The sequence below is a fragment of the Carica papaya genome, chromosome 7 (assembly GCF_054855325.1).
Source record: "Carica papaya isolate Zhongbai chromosome 7, ASM5485532v1, whole genome shotgun sequence".
Classification (NCBI taxonomy): Eukaryota; Viridiplantae; Streptophyta; class Magnoliopsida; order Brassicales; family Caricaceae; genus Carica; species Carica papaya.
The window spans coordinates 6262542-6286884 of NC_142315.1; the positions used below are offsets into that span (position 1 = coordinate 6262542).

At 36.3% G+C, this 24343-nt stretch overlaps 1 protein-coding gene across 3 annotated transcripts; it reads left to right on the forward strand.

Moving 5' to 3' along the window:
- The first annotated feature begins 668 nt into the window (after window positions 1-668).
- LOC110822060 (Tetratricopeptide repeat (TPR)-like superfamily protein) lies at window positions 669-24105 on the forward strand. 3 transcript variants are annotated; one of them, XM_088207481.1, is made up of 19 exons: window positions 669-900; window positions 1037-1111; window positions 12873-12992; window positions 13080-13120; window positions 13442-13662; window positions 13836-15733; window positions 16106-16321; window positions 16413-17021; window positions 17228-17463; window positions 17605-17815; window positions 17926-18081; window positions 18467-18624; window positions 18720-18912; window positions 19112-19500; window positions 20925-21105; window positions 21586-21815; window positions 22333-22987; window positions 23242-23320; window positions 23566-24105. In XM_088207481.1, exons 1-19 carry the CDS (start codon window positions 898-900, stop codon window positions 23787-23789), a joined length of 5895 nt encoding a protein of 1964 aa, XP_088063607.1. In that variant the 5' UTR covers window positions 669-897; the 3' UTR covers window positions 23790-24105. The 3 variants fall into 3 exon arrangements, with proteins under 3 accessions (XP_088063607.1, XP_088063608.1, XP_088063609.1); XM_088207482.1 differs by having other exon boundaries at window positions 670-900; window positions 13451-13662; XM_088207483.1 differs by lacking the exons at window positions 669-900; window positions 1037-1111; window positions 12873-12992; window positions 13080-13120 and having other exon boundaries at window positions 13593-13731.
- The last annotated feature ends 238 nt before the right edge of the window (window positions 24106-24343 follow it).

Below are 24343 nucleotides of genomic sequence, written 5' to 3' on the forward strand. Positions count from 1 at the left end.
CGGGTGATGATTCGTTCTCTTCCTCATGATTCCACATGTTTAAATTTTTTCTATCATATACTTTTGCAAAATATTATAAAATAAGAAAAGTAGATAAAAATACCTCATATAAATTACCTAAAGTCGACCTAATAAGGATAAACCAGTCCAAATAAACTAATATAATATGACAATTTCTAGTAGAATTTCGTGGCAGGGCTTTTGATGTTGTCCAATTGGAACCTTCTGCATATATTATATAAAATTTTTCTTTATATAATAGATAAAAACTTATAATTAATAATTATTATACATGCTATTAAGATTATTTTTATATTTAAAATTTATAGGGTGAATGTTTAAAAATTATTCTATTTTTATATTTTAAAATTTTAATATATAATAATTATTATATATATTATTTTATTAAATTTATTTTTATATTTTAAATTTTGAGTATATAATATTAAAATTTTATTTTTATATAATATCTAATTATAACTACCACATTAATTTAAAATTTGAGCGGATAATATCTAAAATTATATATATAATTAATACTAAGATATTGTTTTTAATTTTTAATTTTTAAAAATATCATGTGGCATTTTCTCACTATATACATATATTAATTTTGTAAATGTAATTATAATAATTAATATTTATCTGAATAAAAGAAGAACAACATAACCTTCATAAAGCGTTCAGAAAAGAAAAAACCTTCTTGAATGAAATGAACGCAATTACCCGACCGGGATCCGCTGGGAGCCATACAGACGATTGTCCTCATTTCTGTTCTTTCGTGTACCTTGGACTTGCTTGGAGGTACAGGATAAATCCAACCCGCCTAAAATCTCAAGGGGGAGGCTAAAAGCACAGAACTCGGCAGACTCACGGCCATATTCCTGTAATCGAAACATGGTAACATGATTCTTGTTTCCTTTTAATCTTCTTTCAATGTTAAGTCACTATTTTCTCTTCGTTTTCCGTCTCTGCAGTATCTGTAACATAACCTAAATCAGGGCTTTTCGTGTGTGTGCGTGCGTGTATGTTTCAGTTCTCTATTGCAGCTATCAATGATACTGACTCTACAGGCCAATGGGAACCCTTGGCTCCGACCAAAGAAGCCCAGGTACCTCTTTTTTTATTTTATTTATTTATTTATTTATTTTGTCCTCTCCGAAATGCACCAATTTCCTTGTTCAAGAATTTGGGATTTCTTTTCTTTTCTCTTCTTTTCCTAGTTTTTCCTTTTTGAAAGAGAGAGTAGGATATCAAATGTAGAAGCTCTGTTTATAGACATGAACCTTTCATGGTGCATAGGCATGATAGGATTTTTGTTTTGAATTTTAGGAGTATTTTCAGTTTACTATTTAAGAGTCTTATTAGAGTTAGGAATTGTTTTTATTACTGTTATTTTTTTATTTGTATTAGGATTAGTATTCTTAATTAGATTACTATTTCCTAATTATATTCTATTTAAAAAAAAGTTATTTAGAGATTATTATAAATAATTTTTGTAATTTCACTTATTAATCGTCGCAGTAATCAATAATATTTTTTTGAGAATTTCTCACAATGAATTGTGTGATACAGTCAATCCTTAGGTGCGATGCTTAAGATCCCTAGATGTGTTACTTAGGTTCTTCCTGCAATTGCTTGGTAGACAAATTAACCCTAATTTGTTCTTGATCAATTTGGTACTAGAACTAAATATATACACATCCAAATTCTCAAAACCTTGCACTCAAATAGTTGAATACCCATTTGAGGAAAAAAAATCAAAACTTTAAAATAGCCGCTAACAGTGTTCACCAACCATCTGCAAGAGTTGGTTGACACTGCCACCAGCACCAGCTCCAGAAAAGGTCGATTAACAGATCCCCGAAGCTCGCTTAAGAATTCCACTGGAGACTGCTGCAGTTATTGATGCAAGCTCCCACAGCTGTAGTCTCTTGTGAATCTGCATTTTTTGCACTGTTGCATCCTACACTGGCCTCCAATCTAAGTTTAGTGCCTCCAGTTAAGCTGCCTGCCTATTGGCCGCCACAATCCAGTGACTGGAAGTCGGCACGTGAAGCCCACGTGCTGCCAGCCGCGAGTAAGCCTTGTGCGTTCTGTTTTGTTTTGGTTTCTGCAATCATTTCCTGCCTCAATTAGACTTTTTTAAGAGATATTCGGCTTCAACAATGCTGAATTATATACTAAATCTGAGACACTTGAGGCAACTTCTAATACTAGATTTGGAAGCAATGCGAAACACTTTCTAAACAATCCTTGAAGAACCGAGACACTTAAGCACAGCTCAAGTAGGTCCTCCATTCAAAATCTGCATGTGGCTCAAGCAATCCATCCTACTCAAAGACACGTTGAGGATAGTGCTGGAGACATTGTAAAGAAGGTAAAGGTCGAAGCTCCTAATTTTGATGGTAGAAATGATCTTGATTTCTTTCTCGACTAGCTTAATTCAATGGAAGAATACTTCAACTGGTATGATATGTTAGATGCATGAAGAATTCGATTTACCAAGATGAAGTTGGTTGGACTTGCAAAAATATGGTGGTACATTATTGATGAAAATTGAAACATAGAATGAGATGAAAAGTATTCTTTGTGGAAAGTATTTATCTCCCAACTACTTTGACAAACTTCATGATCAAGCTTATGTTTTAATTTTGGGAAAATGTTGGTGATTGAATATACACAGAAGTTTGAAGTATTAAAAATTCAGAATCAATTAATCGAAGATGATAGTCAAAGAACATCACTATTCAAAGTAGAACTAAGAGTTGATATTAAAAGAGAATTAATTCGGCAACCTCTTTTAGTTGTAACACAAATTTATCAACCTAATTGGATATAGAAGATTACTTGAAATATCCAACTTCAAGAAAACTTGAATCTCCCCTAGGAGGAACTTTGGAACAAATCATGATGTGCTAGCAAGTTGTGCATAACAAACTTTAACTCGGAAAAAAATAGTTATCAATATAAGAGACAAAGAAATACATCAAGTGTAGGAGGCGAAGCCATATTAGTTATAAATGTCCTTAGAAAAATAATTTGCACGAGGAATAATGATGTTTCCCTTGACAACGATGACTTAACTGATGACGATTGTCGAGTTAATGCTTCCCTTGGGTCTGTAGTCAAACGTATACTTGCAACACCTAAAATTGAGGAAGAACATTAACGTTGTACCCCTAGTCATTTGTGGACCAAAAGTCAAAAAACTTGATCATCGATGGAGACAGTTGCATGAATGTAGAGTTAGCTTCAACTGTAGAGCGTCTGAAGCTGTCCATAAAACCACATCCACAACCATGTAAGGTAGCATGGATTCATGACACAATAATTCCAGTAACTCAACAATGTGTTGTCTCTTTTCGATGTGATAAGTATAAAGATGCCATCTTATGCGATGTTTTCCCCATGTAAGTAACTCATATTCTCCTTGATTTCCCTTGGCTATATGATCGCAATATACAACATAATGAAAGGGAAAATACATATTCCTTTTCCATGAAAAAAGAGACATTCTCTTGAACCCATGAACACAAATGATATCAGAAACTTTAAAACCAAAAAGACTGCAAAGTTTGCGACAACTGATCAAAAGAAGAACTCCATCTTTTGTCAAAGAAGTAGTTTGAAGTGGAAAGTAAAGAATCAAAAGTTGTTTATGCTATAATAAGTTAGGAGGTAAAGGAATCAATGGCTTGTTCAACAAAAGCAATGCCACCAAAGTGGCAAGGCTACTGTTTGACTTTTATGATATTACTCCACTGGACTTGCCAAATGAACTTCCTTCAATTTGTAGTGTTCAACATGAGATTGACTTATTTTTGGGATTACAATTGACTAACTTACCAACCTACCATATGAATCCTAGTGAACATGCTGAGCTTGAGTGACAAGTAAATGAATTATTTTCGAAAGGGTTTATATGAAAAAAGTTTAAGCCCATGTGCTATGGTAACATTACTCACATCCAAGAAGGACGGGATTTGGAGGATGTGTATTAACAGTCATGCAATCAACAAGATTACCGTCGACTATAGGTTCCTCATGCCTCGTCTTGATGACATGCTAGATCTCATGTAAGCTTGACATACTTTCAAAGATAGATTTAAAGAGCGGATATCACCAAATTTGCTTAAAGTTAGGAGTTAAATGGAAAACAACATTCAAAACAAAAGATGACTTGTAACAGGGTTACCCTTTGTTTGTGCCTCAATTGGTCTCACGATCAGGAAGCCTCAATTGGTCTCACGATCAGGAAGGTCCCAATGGTTGGTGTTGTTTACAATCCAATAATGGATGAGATGAGATCCTCAGGCCTTATTTCCATTTAAGTAGGATGACTTAATAGTAAGGAGAGAGAGTGAGAGGGTCGATCAGATGACAGAGGAGGGAGTGGGGGCCAAAAGAAGAAAAAAAGTGGTGCGGTGGTAGCAGGTTGGCAGTTGAGGAAGCCATGTTACTGTGTGTGGCCAAGGGGTCGCTGCCACAGGTGAGCAGGAGCGAAGAGATTGTAGCCGGTGATCAAAACCCGAACCTCCTTTGGGTCCCCAGAACCCGATCTACACTTGTGAGGCAATTTGCTTTCATTCCTTTTATCAGTGATTAGTCACACATTTAGATCGTGTAATGCTCCAAATACTTTCGTGCACTTCATGAATAAAGTTTTCCAAGCTTTTAACATGAGATTTCTTGTTATCTATTTTGATAATATTCTTATTTTTAGTAAGTTTAAGGAGGAACACATCTTTTATTTACAATAAGTTATGAAAATACTTGCCAAGAAAAACTCTATCTAAACATGAAAAAATCCGCATTCGTTACTATCAGTATTGTGTTCCTGTGACTAACTCCCAAGACCTTACATGAAGCGTAAAGCTTCCACAAGTTGGCTTCTTTTAATAGAAGGTTTATTGAATGCTTTAGGACTACAATGACACCCATTACAAATTGCATGAAGAATGGGAAATTTGTTTAGATCGAAACAGCATCTAGAGCTTTCGAGATCATCTAGAAGAAATTAACAGAAGCACTATTGTTACATTTTTCGATTTCTCTAGGATATTTGAAGTGGCTTGTGATGCATCTCAAGTAGGTACTGATGGCGTACTTAGTTAGGAAGGACGTGAAATAGCATACTTTAGTGAAAATCTTAATGATGCAAAACAAGAAATATATCACATACGATAAAGAATTATATGCTATTATCCAAGCACTTTGACACGTATTGCAAAAAGAGTTTGTCACTATTTTGACCAAAAGGCTTTTAAATATATCAATTCTTAGAAGAAACTTAGCGACTGTTATGCAAAATGGGTAGCTTTCTTGCAAGAGTACACTCTTGTAAGCAAATACAGGCAAGGGGTAGAGAATCAAGTAGCAAATGCGTTAAGTCAAAAGACCATCATATTTACCTCCATGACTTTCCAAGTTGTGGTATTTGATGTGATTAAAACAGGTTATTTATCCTACAAGGATTTTAGCATAATTTATCAAAACTTAGTTGGTTGGAAGTGTGATCTTAATTTTTCATTGCACGACGAAAACCTATTTAAAGAACTCGTCTTTGTCTACCTAATGCATCTCTTCGACATGAAGTAATATTGGAATTGCATTCAGGAGGTATAATAGGTCATTCCGGAAGAGAGAAAACACTTAGTATGGTGGAAGATCATTTTATTGGCCAAAAATAAAAAGAGATGTGGTTTGAATATTAACTTGGTTTTGTTTCTATCAAACCTACAAAGGAAAGAAGCATAATACTTGTCTATATACTCCAGTATTTGTAGTCCATGAGCCATGGATAGATATAAGCATTGATTTTGTACTTGGTTTGCCAAAAACAACTAGAAGCCATGATGCAATATTTGTGATAGTAGATTGATGTTCTAAAATGGCTCATTTCATTATATTTGTAAAGATCCTTGATGCTTTATCATATGGCCAAATTATTTTTCAAAGAAGTAGTTCGCTTACATGGCCTCTGCCTATTTATTTATAAGTTACTTTTGTTCTACCTTGTAGAAGATGTTGAACACTCAACTCAAGTATTTTACACATTTTCATGTACAAGCTAATGGACAAACAAAAGTTATCAATAGGAGCTTGGGAGACCTCTTTCGATGGCATGTGTGCAATTATGTTACCAAATGGGATCTTGTTCATCTCATTGCTGAATTTGCTTACAATAGTTCAGTAATTCGAAGAATTGAAAAAAATCCTTCTGAATACGTTATGGGCATACAATTGAGGAAAACTATTAACTTGGTTCCTTTACCACTGGATGCTCGTCTTAACATTGAGCCAAAAGACTTTGCCAAACATATGCATGATGTACATCCAAAGGTTAGACTACTTTAAGTAATGAAGGGTATAAAGCTTACGAGTGATTTTCTCTCTCTCTAAAACTTTCCCTCTCTAGATTTCTCTCTATCATTTCTGCTATGTTGGAATCCTAGTAAGCTATTTAGGCCAGCTGCACCGTGAAGAATAGCCATGAGTAGGTTCGATAGAAGATATCTAGCAATAGAGAATAAATCCTTCGACTTGGTGTGTAAAGAGAAAAAGGTCGGATGGTCTGCGGATTACTGAGAACGGGTGTGACTTTTGGCATTTGATTTTCTTAGATAAAGAGGAGTGTGATTGGTTCCTCGATGCTCTTGATGAGTTTTGGTGGAGAAGAAGATTGGGGAGTTGGGCAAAACACCTGGTGAAGAGGAATTACGAGCTATGGTTCTCTTTTGGAAAGAATAGACGGGGGGATTATTTGGCATTAACGGTGCATTGGGGTCGACATACGAAGAGTATATTCTTTCCTGGAGGGTTTCAGGGGAATGGATGGTGGAAGCTGTTGGTTGCCAACTTTGAGCTTGTGGATAGACCAATGAAAAATCCTAGCTTTGCAGCGGAGAGTGGTAGGGTGAACATGATAAGGCCCATGGAGAAGGCGATTCAGCTAAAGAAACCGAGGAAAATTTTCTTTCCATGCCCGCACTATAATGTCTTGATTAATGTCTCAGCGGAGGGGGGCGGTCCACAATCGTGTGCGACACAAGCTGCTGGAGGAAATGCGAAGCGGGTAGGGCATAGGCAACCCGAAGGCAAGTCAAATCGGGTTTGCCCGATCAATTTGAATCAAATGGATAACTGGATTTCGGGTAGATTCCAAAATGCTTGGCACTCTCGTCGTTTTGCATTTAATGGGGAGGGCTCTTCAAGGAACATGGGCCAGAATCAAAACAAAAAGAATGGGTCGGGTAAGACAAATAGGTAACACTTGGAAAGAGAATGAGAAATGGATCGCTAGCCCAAAAAAAGAAGAGGGCTTAATCATCAAACCATGTTCGGGCTTAGGGTCTAATCCGACCTGGGGTGAATGTTTGGGGTTTAAAGGCGGGTAAAGTCCTCTGCTTAAGTAAATGAGAAAAGAAAAGAAAATAGAAAAGAAGAGAAGGAGAAATTAGGGCTCGCAGAATCGGAAATGGCAATGTCAGAAGAGGAGCGTGAAGTTGCTAAAGAATTGAAGAAACAAAGTGATGGGGATGATGATGAATTGTGTTCAGTCATTTTTACGATGGATGGTTTTGATAGTGAAAGCAGAGTTCCGATAGAAGCATAGAGTGAGGATGAGAAACTGTCGAATTTGGCGATGATTATGATTGATGATGATTATGATTATGATTGATCATCATCATAATAATTGTGAAGAAACATCCACAATAATTAGTCTTGGGCAATTTATTTGTGAAAATGTATGTCTAGCCAAAAATGGACTGCACCTAAAATCGGATCAAGTTTTAATTGTTCAAGTTGACTCTGTAGTAATAAGATCAGCTAAGCCTTATTTGGCTACTCTAGGAGCAACTCTTCATGGGCATTATGGAGAAATCCTTTACGATTCATAAATTGAAGAAATCATCCAACTAAGTTTAGAGGGTGTGAAAATCACAGAGAGAGAAGTGGATTATTGTTCACAATGGGTTGCTAATAATATCCAGAAATTCAGCAAACAGATGGGGGTATCACTTGAAGGTATGGAACACTTGGCCTTTTTTTTCTTCTCTGAAGTAGAAAAAAGGAAAATATCAAAGAAGAAGACAGACATGACCAATAAAGAGAAGAAAAAACAAATTGGTGGTACCCCCAAGAGAGTTAAAAAGACTAGAATTTTCGATTAATTATAAAAACAGAAGGGAAGCAAGACAGCAGGTGGGGTTAAAATGATTTGTCAATGATAGATAAAGTAATTTCAAGATAAAGTAATTTCATGGAATGTTCGTGGTGCAGATGATCGGGGGCAAAGATTAATCATCTGAGGGTGAAGTAAATGGAGATCTACAGTAGTATGTTTGCAAGAAACGAAAATGGAAGAGTATGACAGTGGGATAATTAACAATTTGTGGAGTGTGAAGGATAAGGGACGACAAGTTATTCCAGCGAAAGGCTCAGCAAGTGGTATGATTATTTAGTGGAGGGATGAACAAGTACAGTGTGTGGCTGTGATAAAAGGGGAATGTACATTATCTTGCATCTTTAAATATTGTAAGGGGGATTTTAGTTGGATGTTTACTGGAGTCTATTATAGAGGCAACAAAGATGAGAAAACTATTTTATGGAATGAGTTGGAGGAACGCAGATCCAAATGAGGAGGTAACTAGATAATTGGAGGGGACTTTAACATGACTGTGAGAAAAGAAGAGAGAAGTGGAAGTAATTTCTTGACAAAAGAAGCAAAAGAATTCAAGAAGATGATGGATAGGGTTGGGGTTGTTGATCTTCCATTATGTAAAGGATAATGGACTTGGTCTAACCAAAAAAGCAGATCTAGAATTGACAGTTTTTTTATTTTAGTCAATTTGTTGGTGGATCTTACTGGAGTTAGCCACAAAACTTTACCTCGGCCTATCTTGGATCACTAGCCCATTTGCATTGAAGCCAAGGGAATCCAATGGGATCCTATCCCATTCCACTTGGATAATAAATGGCTGGGGAAGGAAAAATTTAGGCAGCTGGTGGAAAAAACATGGCAGAGTACTGAGACTGAGAGATTTGCAAGTTACTGATTCACCCATAAACTAAGAGTTCTGAGGAATGAAATCAAGATTTGGACCAAAGAGGTTATGGGAGAGGAGAAAATAGAATTTGAGACTGTTATGACCGAAATTAGTTATTGGACATGAAAGAGGTATTGATGGGTTTAAATGATGAAGACAGAGGAAGGAGAAGCAATCTGAAGTTAAGATTGGCTTCCTATTTGAAGGATGAGGAAACGATGGGAAGCAGAGAAATAAGGAAAAATGGTTGGAGGAGGGGGATAGAAACATTAGGTATTTCAATGCGCTGGCCTCTTATAGACACAGATGGAACTATATAAAAGAGGTGTGGTTTGATGATAAAAAAATACATGGTAACATAGAGCTAAGGGAGGCTGCTAGATGTCATTTCTTCAATCTGTACAAAAAAGACAATGTTGTCTGCCCCGAATTGGATGATTTGCAGTTTAATAGAATTTTTGAAGAGAGTGGACAGATGTTAGAAATGGAATTTTCTGAGGAGAAGGTGTTTGATGGCTTGAAATTGTGTAATGGTAACAAGACTCTAAGGCTTTACAGATTCAACATGAAGTTTCTCCAATCTTTTTGGTACTTATCGAAAGATGACATAATGTGTATCTTTAATGAGTTGTACTCTTCGGGTCAATTTTTTAAATCCTTGAATACCACTTTCATCACCCTCATACCTAAAAGGAATGAGACAAATGAATTCAAAGATTTTAGACTAGTAAGTTTGGTGAGGTATGTTTACAAATTAATTGTCAAGGTGTTGGCTAAGAGACTCTCAAAGGTGCTGTGAGAGGTTATAGCAGATTAGCAACATGCATTTGTGGAAGGAAGACAGATTCTTGATGCAATAATGACGACAAATGAGACGGTTGATGATATTTTGACTAATAAGAGGGAATGATTGGTGTGTAAGTTAGATATAGAGAAAACTTACAATGATGTAAACTAGACTTTTGTTGATTATATGCTTAATAGAATGAGTTTTGGGTCGAAATGGAGGAAGTGGATGGAATGATGCATTACAACAATATTCTTTGCCGTTTTAATCAACGGGGGTCCCTCTAAAGTTTTTATGGCCTCGAGAGATTTAAGACAAGGAGATCCCCGTTATCCTCTTCTCTTCATATTAGTAATGGGATCTCTCAAAGGGCTATTGGGAAGGGCAAATGAATTACAGCTGTTGAAGGCTGTCTCAGTGGATTGAGGGGAGAACAGTGCAGTTGTGACTCATCTATTCTTTGCAGATGATACTTTAATATTTTGCAAACCAGATTTAAAGAATCTCTTACACTTAAGATGTATCCTATTATGTTTTCAAGCAGTATCGGGACTCAAAATAAACCTCTACAAATCTGAACTAGTCAGAATTGGAGGTTGTGGTGATGCTAGGCCTTTTGATAAAATTTTGCAGTGCAAAGAAGTAAAATTTCCTTTAAAGTATCTTGGGGTTCCGTTGGGTGCTAAATATAAAGATCAAATTACGTGGGAATTGGTCATTGATATGTTTGAAAAAAGGCTTACAGGTTAGAAGAGAGTTTTTTGTCTAAAGGAGGGAGATATACCTTAATAAAGAGCACTTTGGCCAATCTACCAATTTATTACTTATCTACAATCACTATTCCGGTGAAGGTGGCAAAAAAATTGGAAAGTATCCAGTGTAGGTTTTTGTAGGGTGATGGTATTGATGAACGTAAATCTCATTTGGTTAATGGGATGATATCAAAGTTCCCTTTAATTATGAGGGATTGGGGATCCACTCCATGGTTAAATTGAATGAAGCTCTTCAAGACAAATGGTTATGGAGGTATTGGAGGGAAGAAAACAGACTTTGGAGACAGATTGTTGAATCAAGATGAGGTGAGTATATGACTACTAGAAGTGGTAGCAGAATTTCTATTCCTCACGGGCGTAGTGTGTGGAGGAAAATTCTGATGCAATGGTATTCTTTTCAGCAATGTATAAAGTGGAAGGTTGGTGGAGGTAACAAGATTAATTTCTGGGAGGACTGGGTGGGTGATGGCTGTCTAATAAGGAGATTTTCCAGAATTTACAGTATTACTCAATAAAAAAATATGACGGTTGGGGAGGCATACTGGGTAATAAATGGGAGTATTGTATGGTTTATTAATGTAAAACGGAATCTGAATGATTGAGAGGTTGAAGAGTTTGAAGATTAGTAGCATTTCCTTGATTCACTGCAGGTGTCGAACAACGAAGATCTGGTAGCTTGGAAATTGGAAAAGAATTGAAAATTTTGTCACTTCATATTATAACTATTTAAGTGAAAGGGTGCTGAAGACAAAGGTGTTTTTCTGGCTAAGCTCATTTAGAAGACAAAAATTCCCCTCCTGCATTGCTTTCTTCGCCTGTGAGGCTTGCTGGGAAAGAATTCTTACTTTGGACAGACTAAAAAGTAAGGGCAGGGTTATTATAAATGGATGCTACTATTGTCTAAAGGCAGAGGAAACGTATAACAATTTACTATTGTGGTGTCCTACAACGTACAGCTTAGGGTGTATGATTTATGGTTTGTTAAGGATCAATTAGGTTATCTCAGGTTCGGTAGGAGAGGGGGGGTTTGGATTTGGAATAGTTTATATGTAAAAAGAAATATTGCTAACGTTATCTCTTTGACTGTTTTTTAGGTTATTTGGAAAGAGTATAATATACGAGCTTTTGATAGTGTTGAGAGTAATACTAATAGATTAATAGATAGGTGGATACATATGTTTGGGTCGATTATGTTAAATTATGATATCAATAGTGATGGAGATTTTGAAAATGTCATTGATACTCTACCTTCGTTGTAAATGTTTTTGTACATGGGAGGTATCCCCGATTCTTTTGCACATTGTTAATAGTACTTTACACTTTTTATTTCAAAAAAAAAATCAAGGGTATAAAACTTTTTCTGATTTAAAAAGAAGGCTTGTTGACTTAATGAGGAGATATGGTTATGGTACGCCTCAAATTCGGAAGTTTTGCTAAGGGAGTTTACAGGAAACTTCATTTCAAAAACATTGGTCTTTACAAATAAGGTCTTCAGTGTTAAAAATCTTACTTCATATCAAGGAGATGACCTTACAATTTCCCATGATAGCATTCTTATTCACTTGCCAGACACTTGCAAATGTCAAGGACAAGATTGGAAATATGTTTTGATTATCAAGAGGTAGCAAAAAGGAGTGGCACTTCCCACAAGTTTCTAGTAAAATGGAAGTGATATCCTCAAAGTGATTGCACTTGGATCACAAAAGCTGACCTCAAGAGGCTTAACCTTATCTGCATGCCACATTCTATGATTTCAACTCAATCGGAGCCGAGTTTTTTCCCCTGCTGAGAATTGATGGCGTATAACCGTGATTTTATTTATCATTGGAGTATTTTCAGTTTATTATTTAAAAGTCTTATTAGAGTTAGGAGTTTATTTTTATTAGTATTTTTTTCTATTTATATTAGGATTAGTATTATTAATTCTATTAAATTATTATTTTCTAATTTAATTCTAGTTAATAAAAGTTACTTGAATGATTAATAAGTAAAACTATAAAGCTACTTATAATAATCTCTAAATAGTCAATGATATTTTTTAAATAATTTTTCATAATTAATTATGTGATTAAATCAATCTTTAGACTTAATGCCTAAGAATCTTAGGTGCGATATTTAGGTTTTCCCCTCAATTTCTTAGGTATGATATCACCTTCTCAACTGAGAACATCTTGTGTTCATGGAGTTTTCTTTTCCCCTTTTTTTTTTTCTGGGGTGAATAAACTGCATATTCGGCTATTTATTATTTGCTTATGACAGGAATTTCATCTTTCACAAACTTATCATGATGGTCTTCTCAAGTTACATGCAAAAGAATATGATAAAGCTCAGGAGCTGCTAGAATCTGTTCTTAAAGATCCTCTAATATCCAATGCTCAAGTAACTTCTTTTTTCTGAAACTATTAATTGCAATTATTCTCCCCATACTAAGTATTCCTTCATTGATGGTTTTCTGCTTTATTTAAGGTGGATAATGGCGCCAGCGATGGTCATTTGTTGCAGCTCAGGTTAGCCCCCCCCTTTGTTTTTGAGGATTTCCCCTTATCTATCTTATAGTCACCATTATCTTATCCTAAATGATGCATAAAAGTACATTTTCTTGTCGCTTGGCTGTTATTATCATGACTACCTTGGTTTTCCTATATTCTTTTGAGATTAACAGAATGAAACTGGTTCATATCGTTCTAAGTTTCCTCTTTTTATCTAAAAAATATTTTTCGTTGCAACAATAAAGAATTACACACATCCACTTCTTATATAGAGGCGCACATGTATATGCATGCAAGAATTCTGTATGCTCAGATATTTTATTAACAGTGTTTGTGTAGTATCTACAGATTTTTGGCTCTGAAGAACCTTGCAACTGTTTTCCTTCAACAAGGTTCAAGTCATCACGAGAGTGCACTGCATTGTTACCTTCAAGCTGTAGAGATTGACACCAATGATTCTGTTCTCTGGAACCAGCTGGGAACACTATCTTGCTCCATGGGTTTGCTGAGTATTTCCCGCTGGGCATTTGAGCAGGGACTTGTATGCAGCCCCAATAATTGTTAGTGTTTGTTTGGTTGTTGAAACATTTGTTACAAAATGGATCATCTTATCAGTAACCTTGTTGAATGTTGGTTCTACATCTGCTCTTTATATCCAATCATCTTTGAATTTTATTTTCTTCCATGAGACTAAACGTATTTTATCTTTTCCTGATTTGGATGATTTGTGCAGGGAATTGCATGGAGAAACTATTGGAAGTTCTCATTGCTATCGGTGATGAAGTTGCATGTCTATCTGTTGCAGAGTTGATTCTGAGGCATTGGCCATCACATTCTAGGGCCTTGCATGTTAAAACTACTATTGAAGAGTCTGAACCAGTTCCATTTGCTCCTAGAGGTATAGATAAACTAGAACCTAAACATAATCGTCTTAAATTTGTTGACAAGAGAAAAGCACATGCTGAGAATCAGGATGAGGTCGTTGTACACAAAAAGCTGAATCGGAGCATAGAATTGCGATTGGCAGAAGCTTCCTGGGTAGCTCTTTCTGATTCACTATTGAAAATACTACATCCATTGAGTAGCCATGGCACAGAGATGGGGACTGAAAATGCATACCTGTCTGGGGATGTCAAAATAATCATTCACATACCTTCTAGTTCAGAAACAGTTATGCAGACTATGGAAAAGAAAGGGCCAATGGTGACTCCAAATTGTGAAGTTATGGCTCTTGGTGATTGTAATGCTGAAAGAGCAGCCGGCACTAAAGAGAAAGATGCTGCATGTTTTGACGAACACCCGCAAGAGAGGCGGAGCACTCGTCTTGAAAGGCTTAGAAGTCGTAAGCCTGAAAAAGAAGAGATAGATTTTGCTAATAGCAAGAATCCAGCCGAAAGCGTGCTTCAATATCTTGAATCATTCATCGTTAGCAAATCAGAAAGTAAAGGTTTGGATTCCACTGTTAATTTCTCCGACTCATTTTCTGATCAAATGTGTTCGTTGAACCCTGAAGATACTGATGTTGCTAATTTTGTGAGAGACAATTCAAAAAACTACGGTGCTTATCATATGGGTCACTTGCTTTTAGAATATGCTGCAAATAAACCTCTCACCTTTCAAGATGCATTTGTTAAATTCCTAGAATTGGAGAAGTTGACAAGACACTGGGGTCAGGATAGGACCCCTGAATGCAGTCTTTTTCTTGCTGAGCTGTATTATGACCTTGGATCTGCTCCTTGCAGTGTTTCCAATCGATCTGCACTTGTATCAGAGGCATCATATCATCTCTGTAAAGTAATAGAATCAGTAGCTCTTTCTAATTCTTTCCATTTGAATTTTGTATCTGGAAATGGAAGTTACTCTTCAGTTGGGAATTTCCAGGGCAGTAATGAAATAGCAGATTCCAACTCTGCAATGCACAATTCATCTTTAGATAATTTGTTAGTATCCAACAAAAGTTCCTTCTGGGCCCGATTCTTCTGGTTGAGTGGCCAATTGTCTAGTTATGAAGGTAGAAAAGAAAAAGCTCATGAAGAATTCTGTATTTCTTTGTCATTGTTGGAAAGGAAGGAAAATCCAAAAGATTCTTTGTTCTCGGTTCCCTTGCCACATTGCAAGCTAGTTAAAAAGCTAACTGTTAGTAGGGTTCTTTATGAAATAAATTTGATAAAGGTTGATTTCTTGCTGGAAAAGACTCTTAGTGAGATGATTGAGAGAGAAATGTATATGGAATGTGTAAACTTACTTGCTCCTCTTTTGTTTTCCACCAATGATGTATTGCCACTACCTTCTGCTGATAAAAAGAGTGATGGGATTATATCTGTTGAACTTCCTGCTTTAGATATTTTAATCGAAGCATGTGAAAAGATGAAAAAAATGGATGTTGAAGTATATCTGAATTCTCATAGAAGGAAGCTGCAAATACTCATGATGTTAGGTGGTACGGATGAGTGCCTTGTTTCGTGTAAGCCTTTCCATCAGAAAGCAGAATCAAAGTTGCTTTCTGCTTCTGATGTTGCATTAAGAAATAATTCAAATGTGCACCAGAATAGCTTAGTTGCAGAGGAAGTCAAAGCAGTTCTACAATGTGTGTCAAGAGCAAAGAATTTTATTGATCAGTCTGGAGATGCTGTAAGTTATTTATTCATCTGAATAACTGTGTTTATGATCATATCTTCTTTAGAATGTGACATTTCATTGATGTTGTTAGTTCTGAAATCACAATATGTAAATAATATTTATCACTGTTTTCATGATAAATATTGTCAAATTTGTACTTGTTTGCAACCCTTTAATCTTATACTTGTAATATTATTTTGATTTAGGAAAAATAATTCCAGTGGTTTTGTTAGCATGGGCTCCGACTATAATTGGAATTTTTGGATCCTTGTTACCATAATTTAAATTAATCATTTACTTTACCTTGAAAGATTTTCTTTATGTGTATAAGGTAATCATGGGATGTTAATACTAATTCACTATGTCCTTAACCTGTGCTTGCAGAATGGTATCGTTTACCCAGTGTCTATAATTGGTGATCTTCAATCACTGCTGTTGGCCGTCATGTTGAATGTTGCAAGAAATTTCCTTAGTAAGAAATCTTTGGAGCCAGTAATAGCTGATCAATCCGAACAAAAGCAGAAATGTTGTTTCCTCAGTGCAGCCATTGCGTTTTGCAAACTTCAACACCTCAATTCTACGATACCGGTTAAAACTCAGGTGACTTCACCTTTTTGTCCTCTCGTGCTCATTTCTTCTTTCTCCTCTCAAGCCTTTTTTTGACTTATGATCTTTTTAATTATTTTCGTAGGTAGAATTAATTGTGGGATTACATGACTTGCTTGCCGAGTATGGACTTTGTTGTGTGGGTGAAGATGGTGAAGGGGAGGAAGGAATGTTTCTTAAATTTGCAATAAAACACCTCTTGGCCTTGGACATGAGGCTTAAATCCAATATTAACCCTTTGAACAGGGGGCGAATTCCATGTGATAAAACATCTCAAAATCGAACAGATATGCTAGATGCGGGAGTGGGTGAGGCTGAAACCATTTCAGTGAAGAAGGACGATTGTGAAGGGATAAACTCCAAGGATTCAACTTCTAATTTAATCCTAGAAAAAGATGATGTAGGAGATCAATTTAGTCATGATGGAAATCTAAACAAAGGAGAAGAAGGTAATGGCGTGCTTACTGACCATGCAAATGAACTTACAGAAGATGAAAAAGATGAACTTGAGCTAATGATTGATACTGCTCTGGATCAATGCTTTTTCTGTTTATATGGTCTGAATCTCAGATGTGATTCATCCTATGAGGATGACCTAGCCGTGCACAAAAATACTAGTCGTGGGGATTATCAGACCAAGGAACAATGTGCTGATGTTTTTCAGTATATACTGCCCTATGCCAAGGCTTCCTCAGTTAGTACTCTCCCTTTTTCATATGGTTCTTTAAATTTTGCTTCTTCTAACTTTTCTATGTTACATATGCAGTCCGAGAGGACTGGACTGATTGATCATTATGCAGTAACAGATTGATGCCACTTCTCCACCTCCCATGCTGTGTGTGTTTGTTTTATGTCTTTTTTTTTTGCAACTTGGTTGTGTAACATATGCTTGCCTGGCAGAGGACTGGACTGGTCAAACTTCGTAGAGTCTTGAGAGCAATTCGCAAACATTTTCCACAACCTCCTGATGATGTTTTGGCTGGAAATCCTATAGACAAGTTTTTAGATGACCCTGACTTATGTGAGGACAAACTCTCAGAGGAGGCTGGATCTGATGTGTATCTTGAAACCATAACAAATATTATATTTTCCGGAGTTGGAAGCCTCAAACAATACAAAGCATCATTATTTCGAAGGTACATATGTACATAGTTTTTACTTTATATGTAATGTACAAATCCCTGTTTGTTTGCTTCATTTTGCAGAACTTCTAGTAGATTTTAGTTTGTTGGGAATTCTATGATGAATCATTTTCATGTTGAATCAAATGATTGCAGCTCTGGGCCGTATATGGATGTCTATTGCAACTTATATTATCTCCTAGCTCAGTCTGAAGAAATAAGTGCAACTGACAAATGGCCTGGCTTTGTACTCACCAAGGAAGGCGAAGAATTTGTGCAGCAGAATGCAAATCTTTTCAAATATGATATACTCTACAATCCTTTCCGCTTTGAGAGTTGGCAGAAACTTGCAAATATCTATGATGAGGCAAGATTTACTAATTTTCTTTTCTCATTTTTTGATAAAACCAAAACACAGGTTCATCAGTTTTCTGAAGGTGATAGATTTGTTCTCTCTCTTTGGTTTTTCTGAAGCAGGAAGTGGACTTGTTGCTAAATGATGGCAGTAAGCACATAAATGTAGCGGGATGGAGAAAGAATGCCACTTTACCTCTAAGAGTTGAGACTAGTCGAAGGAGGAGTAGACGTTGTCTACTAGTGAGTTTGGCTTTAGCAAAGACATCAAATCAACAGGTCTGACCTTATATCTGTAGTATATGTGTGAAAAAATAGGGAGTTAGGTTCAACTGTTCATTTTGACAGCGTGACTAGATTTGTTAGCCATTTTGATGGAAACCTCAACTTTTAATTTTAATAGGTGTCACAGCATGCTTTTCAAAATATGGGTTCCAAGTAAAATGGATTGCAATGAAAAGGTCCTGCAAGTTTAACCTTTCATATTTTGCTAATGTACTTATAGTCTTTCAGTTGAGATGTTTCTTTAACTATGGAACTCAAAAGAAGTCAAGATGTCGATTTTGACTAGGACAGTGAAATCTATGTCCTTCAATGATTATTCTTGCACACTTTATAAATAAATTTTTGTGGCATACTGTTGCTAACCATTTTGTGATTCTAGTGCGAGATACACGAGCTATTGGCATTGGTATATTATGACAGCCTTCAAAATGTAGTACCATTTTATGATCAACGAACTTTTGTACCCTCAAGGGATTCAGCATGGATGATGTTTTGTGAGAGCTCTTTGAGACACTTTAAGAAAGCATTTTCACATAAGTATATCTCTTTTCTTATTTAAATATCCTTACTTTAGTATTTATAGTTATTTGTACATGCTCGAGTAACTTGTCTGACTCCCTTTTGTGCTGCAGGCAGGACTGGTCGCATGCATTCTACATGGGAAAACTCTGTGAAAAGCTTGGTTACCCTCTTGAAATATCATTATCATATTATGATAAAGCTATGGCTTTGAATCCATCAGCGGTGGATCCTGTATATAGAATGCATGCTTCACGCTTGAAGCTTCTTTGCACCTTTGGAAAGGAGAATGTTGAGACACTAAAGGTGTAGCCTCCTTTTTCTGGACATCTCAGTTCTAATCGCCATGGATATTGTGTTTTTGGCTTAAAATTATAAATCCGCGTCTTTGTTTTGAGTAGCTTATTATTTTTTGGTTTTCCATATCCACAAACCGAACATCTTTACTTCTTTGCTTGTTTTCTTTAGAGAACAAATTCTAACATCCTCTGCCAAAAAATTCCAGATTCTTTCAACTTATTGCTTTGATAAATCAACAAGAGAGGCTGTTGTGAGCATCATCAATGAACAGGCACCAGAAACTTCAAATATTCTAGAATATATTAAGGATGGAATCTTGCAAGAAAATTCAGAGGGAAAATATGAACAAGTGCCAATGGAAGAGGTTTGGCGTATGCTTTACAATGATTGCCTTTCTGCTTTAGAAATTTGTGTTGAAGGAGATCTCAAACATTTCCATAAAGCCAGATTTATGCTTGCTCAAGGGCTGTATAAAAGGGGTGGGATTGGTGATCTGCAAAGGGCAAAGGATGAACTTTCTTTTTGCTTTAAATCATCTCGTTCGAGCTTCACAATAAATATGTGGGAGATTGATGGCATGGTCAAAAAAGGAAGGTTTGACTACAATCCTACTTATAATTTATTTTATTTGGGATTACAGTTTACAGAATGCCACAAGTATTTTCGTAACTTCGGTTACTGCATGGTGATCAATTTACTAAAGAGCTCATATTTATGAGCTCACGTGCTTGAATTGCATATGCAGTTCTAACATGAAAATAGCATCATTAATGCTATCTTACTATCTGATATAACCAACAAATACTACTCACTCACTCACCCCCCCCCAAACCCCCCTTCGTCTCTTCTTCAACCTCTCTTGCAAAGGCATGCTGTTTCTCTTTAGGCAACTAATCATGAAGGACTGCAACAGCCATGCTAATTGAACCACGGAGAAAATTTCTGGTGGTAGAGAGAAAATTTTATGACATAGCTGAATCATTGTATTACACAATTGTTACACTTACACTTACATAATTATTATACAACAGCATTAACACTTTTGTCATCGGCCATTGAATGATTGACATGACATTGGATTGACCATTAGTGTTTGAATTGGCCATGGAATGATTCTTATCAAATAATCTATTGGCTGGTAGGAAAAGGAGGCTCTAACAATGATTGCAGTGAGGTAGAGATTGGCATTGGAATATCACTCTTATTCAAATAGGAATGATTAGGAAGTGGATAAGTGGATCTCACTTTCGTCGTTGTTGAAATCTGTATCTATTCAGCCTAATTAGGATGACAGTCCAGTTTGGAAGTCTACTTAAAGGTGGTATTTTTTCAGTGGAACCTTTCTTGTCCCCCAAGTTCTCAACCTAGTTTTTGGAATGCTTCCCTTGGAAACAGGTTTGGAAAAAAGGCCTTGCCTTATGTTGCTTTTTTTTTTTAAATGTGTCAGAGGCTGCTTGGAAAATGATTTTAACCTTGGGTAACCTGGCAAGAAGAGGAGGATGTTGGTTAATGGCTGCTTCTTAATTCTAAATGGGTGGGGATCCCCTCATCATGTTCTTTTTGTCATGTTGTGAGACTAGAAGGCTTTGGGATTCTGCTTTGCTCTTCTTAATCTCTCCAGGGTGTGTGTGGTTCCTTCAAGGATGAAATAACAGGATTATCTCCCTCATCCTTTTATATATGTTTTAAAGTTATTTGGTAATAGAGAAATAGAAGAGTTCTTCAAAATTCGTCCTCACATTTTCCAAGTATTATATTTTGACCAATAGCAAACCCAATCTCAGATGCCACAATTATTGTTGATCTGTTTAATACTTTGTCTTTGAAAGACTTGTAAATCTTTTGTAATTGGGTGGCACACCCTTGATTCCTTTTCAGTGGATACCTTAAGTTGTTCTAGTTTCACTATTGTTGGTTTTATTAGAGTCATCTTATTATCAGTAGCATGATGCTTCCCTTACATGCTGTGTATATGTATCCATCTGCTTATCTATCTACATTTTCCACTTCTGTATTAGGCGTAAAACACCAGCTTTGGCAGGGAACAGAAAGGCCCTTGAAGTTAACTTACCAGAGAGTTCACGAAAATTTATTACTTGCATCCGGAAGTACTTATTATTCTATTTGAAACTTCTGGAGGAGACCAGAGACATCTGTACTCTTGATCGTGCATATGTGTCTCTTCGGTCAGATAAGAGGGTAAGAAGTCAACAATGTAATTGGTTTTTCTTTATTATTTTGTAAAGAGATTCATCATTTGCTTCTTGTTAGGCATGCATCAAGGGTTAGCAAGATGCTGAAACGGTTTCCTACATTCAATTTGTCTCTGAATTTGACCAGTGTCTAGGACTTTGTTCCTTCCCCCAGTTTCCTCAACCTCTTTGTTCCAACTAAGAAAAGAAAAGACAGTGACTTTTTGTACTTGAATGCCTTATCATAAGATGCAGTAACCTGTTTCCATTACTCTTAAAGTTGTATTAGTAAAAAAGTTTATTTTGATGATTTTTTTTTGGTTACCCCAATGAACTTCAGAAAGGCTACAACTCAAGTCATTTATGAACCCACGTAGGGGACATAACAACCGAGTGTAGCTCCGTTGGTCCGTTGGTTGCTTTGGTGCTTATATTATTTAATGTTTCTATCAATTCAAGCCAAGTCTAACTTTTGACTTGAATCCAGTTTTCCTTGTGCATAGAAGATCTTGTACCAGTAGCAATTGGGAGATACATCAAGGCCCTACTTGTATCTATGTGTGATGCTGATATATCTGGCTTTGGGACTTCAAACAGCTCTGAGCATCAATTAGAGAAGATATTTACTATCTTCATGGAACAAGGGACATTATGGCCAGAAATATGCAGTTTGACCGAGTTCAAGACAGCAGAGACATCTGAGAGCAGCTTATATGGGTAATGTGTGAACAACATATACTATGAGTTACTTTTCAAACTGAAACTTATTTGAGTTAGGACATAATGATAAAGAAGTTAACCCCTACTTAGGCAAACGCTTGTGAAAGGCATGATTAGATGACAATCACCCTAAATGAGTGATCAGGAGTCCATGCGGCGATTTGATTACTCTATGCAATACTTGTTATTCTGGAACTTGCCTTTTGATTTTTGTCTTACAAAATGGTATTACCCGCTTCACTCAAACCGCCAGGGAAAAAAGAAAACCAAAAGAAGAATGAAGAAGAATCTAAAATAAAAATTGAAGAACTGTTTTATGCCAATGTTTTCCTGGGAGATCTGATTTATTTGAGCTGCTAACAAGTATTAATTGTGATCTGTGCTTCATTTACAAGGAGAGAGGACATTTTTTCTACTGCTGCAAATTATTGTTTGTACTTAACAGCTATTTAAGAGTGCAGTGTAACTCTGTCTCAGTTCAATAATTCTCTCACAATTAATTATCTTGTTTCAGCTATCTCCACCAATACATTGTTTTGCTGGAGAAGAATGGCAAGCTAGAAATGCTTGAAGGAATAAATGATAAGCTCCGAAAACGCTTTAAGAATCCAAAGTTGTCAAATAGCAATTGTGCGAAAGTTTGCAGGCATGCTTCTGTTGCTTGGTGTCGTTCTCTCGTTGTTAGCTTGGCATTGATCACTCCACTTCAGTCCGGACTCCCAATTGACACTCAGATCAACCAGATGGATGGTGAAAATACTCCATTGCTTTTCATTGATATACAACCAAATGAAATATGGAATTCATCATTTGAGAACTCAACACAGCTAGATAGTCTTGAAGCAAAATGGAGCCCTACACTGACGAAAATCAAGAATTTAGCAGTCAAGAAGGTAGTAGATGACAAGTTGGAGAGTGCCAACTCTTTGCTAAGAAGTTCATACAACTTCTACCGGGAAACCTCATGTGTAATGCTCCCATCTGGTGTTAACCTTTATTTGGTGCCATCTCGATCAGTAACGGAAGCAAAATTTCACCTAGGTGTGGAAGGGGTTGAAATTCTTGATTTAAGTATTCCAAGGAAGCTTCTCCTGTGGGCTTTCACACTATTGCATGGTCGCTATGCAAACATTTCGTATGTTGTAAAGCATTGTGAAGAAATTGCGAAGGTATAGAAGCTAACTTTTTCCTTGATAATTTTTTCATTGATAATCAGTAGGATTTCAACATGTAGTATTATTCTGCTATTTGTTTTAGAGAGGAGTGATTGACTTGTAAAATAGACTTCTGATTTTTCTGTTGAAAATTTCAGTAGAAAACAAAGTGCAACATTTACAGCAGAATGTTCCCACCATATATTTAAACTCGGATGATTAGATTTTGAAGCTGACAATGTATAATTGGATGGTTACTCTGTTTGCAGCTTAGAATGAAAAAAGGATCCGGCACCTCATCGATGCTCTCAAATACAGGCCAACCAACTGCTGTCTCCACTCACATAGGTAATAGATTGCTCCTATTTAATGGTTTACATCTTTTCGTGATCTTCCCTTCAGATCTTGGTAATTTGGAAAACAGTCCAAGGTGGGTATCCAAGAAAATGTCAACTTTACAATCTGTATGGTTTCTAAATCATTTTTAACCTGGCTGTATTTCCTTTACCTGCATTCTTTGACTTGTCCCATGGTCTTTAGAAATATTTCTCACATTTATTTCAACATTTTGATGTTTCAACTGATGGTTATAGGTGGTGCAAGTCATGGTGGAAGCAGCGAAACAGAGGGTGCCCCAGCAAGCAGAGTGGCATCTTTTTTGTTGTCTGAGTTGGAGAGCACATCCAGCACGGTTCCAATGCCATCTGGTGAGATTCAAAAGGGTTTATTCACAACTCCCCAGCTACATCATTGTAGCAACTTGGTTTCAGAAAAAAGCTCTCAGGCTTACGGAGGAGATCCTCGTGACAAAGGCTGACTTAGAATTAGCAACATTGTAGTTCATCCTGCCAGGTTCAATAGGCTTTGAAGAACTTTGCGTGCATCTCCATACATAGAAAGTCAGGGTTCTATTTAAGAAAGTCTGGATTTTCCCCAAAAACTAGGGTTTAGGATGTTCATCTCTTCTGCTTTTGAAACCATCTTACACTGTTGGGAATTGACCCCATAAAGAGTGCCACCAAAAGCCACTGCCTGCTTACTATTACAAAAGAAAATATACATGATCGTCATCTAATAAACTACGTAAAAATGCTGTGTTTTTGCTATTTATATTGAAAACCACTTTCACACCATAGTTACGTTAACTAAGTTAATTATATTGCATAGAAAAGTTATATAACGGTATGCTATTACAATCAGACTATACACTCTAACAGAAGGCCAATTGAAAATTCACGACCCAAACAACTTTCCAATGTGATAATACACAAAAAAGAAAAATGAATCAAAAGGCAAAATATCTCACCATTTGATTATTTACATTGGAAATTAAGGAAAAAAAATTAAACCAAGAATAAGTTCAAAGAGAAA

What these genes read in the sequence shown, in the direction of transcription:
- LOC110822060 (XM_088207481.1), top strand. An exon ending in TTGATCAGTCTGGAGATGCT is followed by an intron (nt 15,734 to 16,105) that starts GTAAGTTATTTA and finishes CTGTGCTTGCAG; the next exon opens with AATGGTATCGTTTACCCAGT. An exon ending in CAAAGACATCAAATCAACAG is followed by an intron (nt 18,082 to 18,466) that starts GTCTGACCTTAT and finishes TTGTGATTCTAG; the next exon opens with TGCGAGATACACGAGCTATT.